The sequence below is a fragment of the Hylaeus volcanicus genome, chromosome 7 (assembly GCF_026283585.1).
Source record: "Hylaeus volcanicus isolate JK05 chromosome 7, UHH_iyHylVolc1.0_haploid, whole genome shotgun sequence".
Taxonomy (NCBI): Eukaryota; Metazoa; Arthropoda; class Insecta; order Hymenoptera; family Colletidae; genus Hylaeus; species Hylaeus volcanicus.
Window position 1 is genome coordinate 20,875,209 of NC_071982.1, and position 6,562 is coordinate 20,881,770.

Sequence of the window (6,562 nt, forward strand, 5' to 3'; positions counted from 1 at the left end):
CCGGTAGGCTTGCGCGGACGAATGAAAGTAACGCAGCTCTCGGCTTTCGATTTCGCTTTATTGGAACAGAAAACGTGATTTGTACAGGAACGCAAGTTATCGCGCTTCCCCGCTTTTTCTTTTTTCTGCGTCTTTATTCGCCGATACGTACATACTTTCTTTCGTTTATCGTGTAAGACTACTCTCGTTCTGTAAAATAATGCTCTATGTTACATATTTATAATAAAAAAAAGATGAAAAAAAGAAAAAGAAAAGGAATGCATTAATCGTTACGAGTTTCATAAAAAAGAAATTGACATTAGCGACTTATTAGGAATAAGAAAGTATACATATATATATATAGCATATACAGGATAATATTAACGATTAAGATCACCTTGTATCACAGATACAAAGTTAACGAGTTAAGTAAACGTATGTACAAGACGCAAAAGTGTCAGCGGACGATATAATTTCGTACAAAATTGTTTAAAAACTAGAAACGTTGATACATGAAGGATAATTCTAAACTTCGATTATGTACAATACTTCTTTTCTCTTCGTTTCTTTCGCAGTTACCCGGGAGTAAAACGTATTCACGAATCGTTTATAGCGTTAGCAACGAGGACAAGGTGGCCTATGTACAATGTATCCTCGTTTCCGGGTCGTTCTATAATTGAAAATTGTGTTGAGAATGATTCAAGGTGTTCGTTGACATCGTGTGCGCCGGATGCGACGGGGCAGGCGTGTAAAGACTGTGATGCGAGTGGGACTTCGCTCTGGAGAGTTCGCTGTACCGGTCCTGTTCCGGCGGAGCGACCAACAGGACAGGTCTCAGGGACAGGGACTTCCTCGATCCAGCGACGCTCTGTGCTTCGTTCACGTATCCGGGATTCACTTCACCTGGAAGAGAAGGTACGTTAACTATTCGTCTTTGAAATGGTAAATTCGTTCGTTGTATAACAAAGTACCTTTGTACAGGGAACCATTGGTAAAAGGCTCCGGTTGCAGTCGAACGTGCCTGGACGCCAAAATAAAAGCAAGCGCGGCGAGGGTGGCAGCATCCAAAGCGGCGATTGCCGCTAACGGTATCGCCCATCTAACGGCGCAGGCTCCCGGATTATATCTGCCGAACAACAACGTTTCATTTGATCGATAAGTAAATTAATTGATAAGTAAATTAATTGATAAGTAAATTAATTGATAAGTAAAACGCATTCGGTACACGTAGCACAAAAAATACCGCTGTTGTAGAGCGGATTCTTTGACTTAATACGTTTATCCAGGATCGTGTCCGATGCGAAACCGATACGAAATCGATACCTGGAAGCGGCTGCACCGCAGACGGCTCGAATTAACTGCGAGTCCCATCCCATCGGATATATGCAGACTCCGATGGCCATGGATATCGCTGGAAACAAAAATGAGAACATTGAATTTAAATAGTTTTCGTTTGCAGGTTGCAAAGAGGAACGGCGTTTCTATCATCTAACGCGAACGAACGCATGTAACGCGGCTGGCATTTCAATCTGTCTCTCTTCACGGATGTTGTACAAGAGGTCAGCAGTGAAAGGTACCGCGGCACGACTGTTGGCTTTTCCACTGCTTATTATCTCTTCGCGAAGAAGGTATGCCCCGCTCGTAAACGGTACCCCCTGCCTTTGTTAGTTCGACGAACATTCCAAGTTTAGTCTATTAATTATTAATTACAATTTTTAGGGACACTTTAAAAATACTAATTCCGAATGATTCACGAATTCGAACGGAGGAGTCCCAGATCACGTTCAAGGAAGTCTCCATCGCATAACGCAGAGACAGGAAGTATTTATTTCCGATTCGACGAGTGGTATGCATTACAACGTCCGTTTCTGAGCGAAACGTTTCCCTCTTCGCGGGAGCTGATTCACATTTCAACCGGCGACTTTCACTGTCGGCGTACAAACGAGCTACGATCACTGGCAATGCCTCCAATCAACGACGATCGTCTTCCAACTTTCATCTCCAGCCGATGATCGCCGTTGTTACGTAAACTTGATTGCCCGTTAACTGTTTTTCTCTCTATAATACCCCATTAACGTGAACCTACTGCGATTGAATATTGGTTTCCCATTGGGACAGTTAGACAAACTATTAGGTGTACAAATAAGTTCGGTGCCTTTACATATATTCAGTTGTAATTACATTTCGAATGGAAGCTTTTATTCCAGCCGATGAGTGTCTTAAGGTATTAGCTTCACGTTACTAAATTCACTATGCAACTTTTCTCTTTTTGCATTTGAGTTGAAGAGAAATGCTGCCGAGTATCTAGGGAGTATACATCTAACCCTAATTCTAATTGTTCAACGAACATTGAATACCATTATACAATCCCGTACCTTGTGTTGCAGGACAAATCAAGGATGTCAATGTTCTTCAACTAGGTCAGCAGTACCGGATAAGTATTTTATAGATACAGCTGCGTCGACCTCAACCGCTGTGTCGTTCCTCCATCGTCAAACGGTGTCATTGCCAAACAACTTTATGTATTGTTCCGATACAAGTCGAAAAAGGGGCTCATCTGCATTCACGATCGCGCTAGTTTCTCGAATAAATCTTACGGTCGAGGAGAAAATCACGGAGAGAGTATACTGGACGATTTAAGAAGAATTTTAAGTTATCCGGAAACGTCGGAGAAGAGCGTTGTCGTCTTCGTTACTAGAAACTTTAAGTCAAACGAGAATCTAGCCCACCTTTGACGTGACCAATCATCGCGAAGGCGTTGGCCAACCGGTAAATCGGCCGCTGATATAACGGTCTATTCTACATGGTTACTTGAACGATTTCTCATAGGTACGCAAAGCCAGCAATTTACGCGAAATAAGGGGTTTTCTCTTCAACATTCGTACTCTGCACTGTAACGACGCGTTTCGAGGAACGGGTAATCAGTCGTTCGCGGTGATTTGATCATCAGCGTGACTTGTTTGTTTCGGGATTATTGTTTTATATATACATTTCGCAACCGTGATTCTCGCGGGCAAGTAGATTTCTACTCGCGGAAAAACGCGAATCGCGGTTGAGAGCCGCTTAATCCTCGAATGCCAGAGGAGAAATTACCTCGTTCTTCCGAAGCATCGTAAAATTGATTCGTAATTTCATTCAACCGGTACGTACGCGACCACCATTCCATCCCAATGTTGTTCATGTCCCGGATTTAATTGCATTCAAACCAGTGAACAATAAACTCTGTCGCAACAGGAGCGTGCTAAGCGAAACGATTGCGTCACTTCCTGACCCGTTGGCCCCGGTGCATCGCTGTAATTTGCAACCGCGCTACGCTGATAAGGTATTACGCGAAGATTACAGCAACAGTCCACGGGAATGTCCAGCCGAGTTATACTTTCTAAGCCAATGTTCAACGTCACGGTGAATTTTTGCTTTTGTCTTTTGCACGGTCGATTGCGCAACCCGGTGATCTACAGCCAACCTCGCAGGTAAATCGCTTTCTTAATACGAGGGCCTGAGAGTTCTAACGATATAACGGATACTAAATAAGGAATCGACGCGCTTTGTTTCGTAGTTATTTACCTGAGACCACTTGCATCCAGGCACACAGGTAGAAGACAGTTGTGCTCTGACAGAAGAAGAACAGGAGCATCGCGCAGATCGTCAAGAGAGCGATTATCACAGCGATCCCGACCAAGATCGTGCTCACCTTGAAGGGAATGTTGACGATCGTCGACAAGTCGTCCAATCTGCCGATGCATTCTTCTCCTAATTCGCCTGACGAACAAGAGAAATTCTTCTCGTTAGATACATGCTTGGTTATATCGAACCAACGTTACGGTGAGTATCCTACGTTCCCATCTCTATCCGAAAATGATCTTTACCGTTTCCGCCGTAGCTGCACCTGGTCCACAGGCCAAACCTCCCAGGATTCTCGTGCTCTAGGTCACCCAGCCACTCCGGCGTGACAAAAGCCACGACTCCAATTATGGCGTAGCATATGGTGAAGATACCCCACAGGACACCGATCGCCTTTGAATTACGAATGTAATTCGTCGCGTACATGTGAGAGGACTCCACGTACTCTATCTTGGAACCCATTTTCCTAAACGGACGATATCGTTTGATCAATAAGCGCTTCTAAGACCCTCGAACACGATTGGATCGGGATACTTCTATAGCGTTTCTATACAAATGTCACATGCATTTATCGAACATCTGCGTGCTATCAACAAAGCCAGTAATCGATATACAAACGTGCGTCGCTCTACAGTGAGTCACACCGAAGTTATTTCGTTAACTGTTGACCGCGGACTGTTGATATTCTTACGAAGTAAATATTACCGAATCCTTCTCGATAAAAGTGACAGTTCACCGCGATAAAAATAGAATTTACATAAACTATTTACAGTCACGAGTGGATCGTGAACAAAGAACAGCTCTCGCTTCGGAACTATTTAGCTGGGATAAAAATCCTCTCTCTTTCCGTGCGCTAAGTTCGCCCAGCTGGTTCCGGATCGTACGAGTCAACGATATTATTGTCGCGCTGAAAATGCCCGAGGAAGTCGCTTTCCTTTGCGAATCGTTGGCCTTTAACGGCTTCTCGTTGCCAGATTGCAGATTTTTTTGCACCTGCGGCATATGCTGATTTGGAAACCGCATGCAAAATGCACGTAAAATATTTTCTTCGCGAGAATCGTATCGATTACATTCAATTATTTGTGTTTCGATCTTTCTTCTAGGTTCTATTAAATAAGGTCTTGTTTACTTACAAATAAGATATAGCGAGATCGATGTAGTACAAGTAGCGAGTGGTTATTTCGTTCAAGTATTCGTACTTTGGATGTTAGCATACGCTTTCCATAATTAGCACACGTTACAAATGCATGAAGTCCGCAATCTGCTCATCACCGATTCTGCAGCGACTCGTGTAGTACTGTGCGTCGCTCGATTCTCACGTTATATCGCTGCCAGGCCCGTGACATTTACACCCGACACGTTCGTCGATTGGTTCCGAAGGTATAGCCTTTTCTTTCGTGGGTTGATGCACTGCCCATTTACCGATAAGAATACATTTCATTGTTTCCTCGGGGTCTAGCCTCGCCCCACGAGAGATAGGTAAAATTCTGATAGAAATATCGAACAACGAATGAAACGCGAAATACTCGATTCTGTAACTCAAATGTTAATTTTGCGTGTAGATCAGACTTTTACTTCGTCTCTGTCGAGGTCGAATTCCGATCCACTCCAAACAAAAGGCAAAAATATGAATGTAAACGCGCGATTTTTGGTCACATATTTACGTTTAAGAAATTGTAAATAATCTTCCGGAGCTACTCTCGATGTTATTCGAGAAAAGAAGAGGCACGTTGATCTTTAAATTTGATTCTCGACGACGGAAATATTAAAATCCTAAGAAGATCCGTTGAACGTACCTGTTCCGCTCCTCTTCTTTCTATCGAAGCTTTCCTTCTCAAGACACCGACGGAAACATCCGCGCCGAAGTGCCGATCGTCCGAGTTCACAACACACGACGATCGAAACTGCTTCGCGAGAAACGTTGGCAGTTCCAAATGGAACCCAAAGAAACGTACTTAATGGAGCGTAGAGCGACGGCGAATCACAAAACGACCGAGAACTACGAGCGACTTGCGTGATATACTGATTAGTCCGTTGGATCGGCTTGCATAGCGGCTCGTGGGCGCGAGACGGCCGCGGCTGATCACCTCGAGCGAATGAAAAACACGTCTTAAGGAGGACAAGCTAGGATAGAGTTCTGTACAGTTCAAGATGGCCGCTCAGGTGAGCTGAAGTTCCTCGAGAAGGTAGAAGTGGGCGAATGGAGGGGAAACAAAAAGACGGGGACTGTGAATGGGGCCTCTCACGGGCCCTGGACACGAGAGAAAGGCGACGTCCCAGGAAAGATGTAGAGAGTAGGGATGTCGCCTCGTGCAGCGGCCCTCTTCGTTACGGATATCGCTTTGTCGGTCTTTCTTTGGGCTGGCCCACCGTAATTATAAGTTCGAAACAGGCCGCAGCAATGTCCGCACTATCGCGTAGAAAATATCCTGAAAACATTCCAGCATTGTTACGAAGCAACTATGAGACGTTATGTAAAGACATGTACATTAAAATATATCAATTTGTAACATAAAAGACTGAGTTTAATTATTTCACAAAACCTTTTGGATCAGTGGGACACATTCCATTTCTAGGACTGTCTGGTCTATGACGGGCAAGGGCAAGCACAATCCCTCACGAGCATATTTTAAAGCAAATTACGTGAGGATATAGCAACTTATTAATATTAGCATGTTCGTCAGATTCACAGTCGCCGAATAAGTAACGCTTTAAGCATCAGGAGAACATGATAAGCGAAGAGATGGCACTTCTGCGCCTACGAGCAGGCAACCGGACCGACAACGCTGCTAACATAGGTTGCCGCACAGAAGGGGCACGCCTGCGAATAGGCAACCGGTCTGACATATCGTAAGTATAGGTTGCCTAATTCAAGGGGCACATTTTCGGTACGTATGGGAATTCTGGCCGATTTTGAATTTTTGTATCAGGAGCACATGATATGCGAGGAGGTGGCACAAAA

General features: G+C 44.3%; 1 protein-coding gene and 1 long non-coding RNA gene across 7 annotated transcripts; one reads left to right on the forward strand and one right to left on the reverse strand.

The window, feature by feature from the left end:
• Positions 1-39: 39 nt before the first annotated feature.
• On the reverse strand, positions 40-6,122 carry LOC128879868 (LHFPL tetraspan subfamily member 5 protein). Of its 4 annotated transcripts, none has more exons than XM_054129416.1 (6): positions 4,734-6,122; positions 3,846-4,066; positions 3,544-3,738; positions 1,303-1,390; positions 951-1,105; positions 40-882 (listed from the first exon to the last, which is right to left on the reverse strand). In XM_054129416.1, exons 2-6 carry the CDS (start codon positions 4,060-4,062, stop codon positions 650-652), a joined length of 888 nt encoding a protein of 295 aa, XP_053985391.1. In that variant the 5' UTR covers positions 4,063-4,066; positions 4,734-6,122; the 3' UTR covers positions 40-649. The 4 variants fall into 4 exon arrangements, with proteins under 4 accessions (XP_053985391.1, XP_053985390.1, XP_053985389.1 ...); XM_054129415.1 differs by having other exon boundaries at positions 4,371-6,122; XM_054129414.1 differs by having other exon boundaries at positions 5,397-6,120.
• On the forward strand, positions 1,006-3,676 carry LOC128879869 (uncharacterized). 3 transcript variants are annotated; one of them, XR_008457709.1, is made up of 6 exons: positions 1,006-1,138; positions 1,439-1,607; positions 1,699-2,004; positions 2,367-3,121; positions 3,214-3,449; positions 3,536-3,676. It is a non-coding gene; the product is annotated as an uncharacterized LOC128879869 (long non-coding RNA). The 3 variants fall into 3 exon arrangements; XR_008457708.1 differs by having other exon boundaries at positions 2,367-2,808; XR_008457707.1 differs by having other exon boundaries at positions 2,367-3,449.
• Positions 6,123-6,562: the final 440 nt, after the last annotated feature.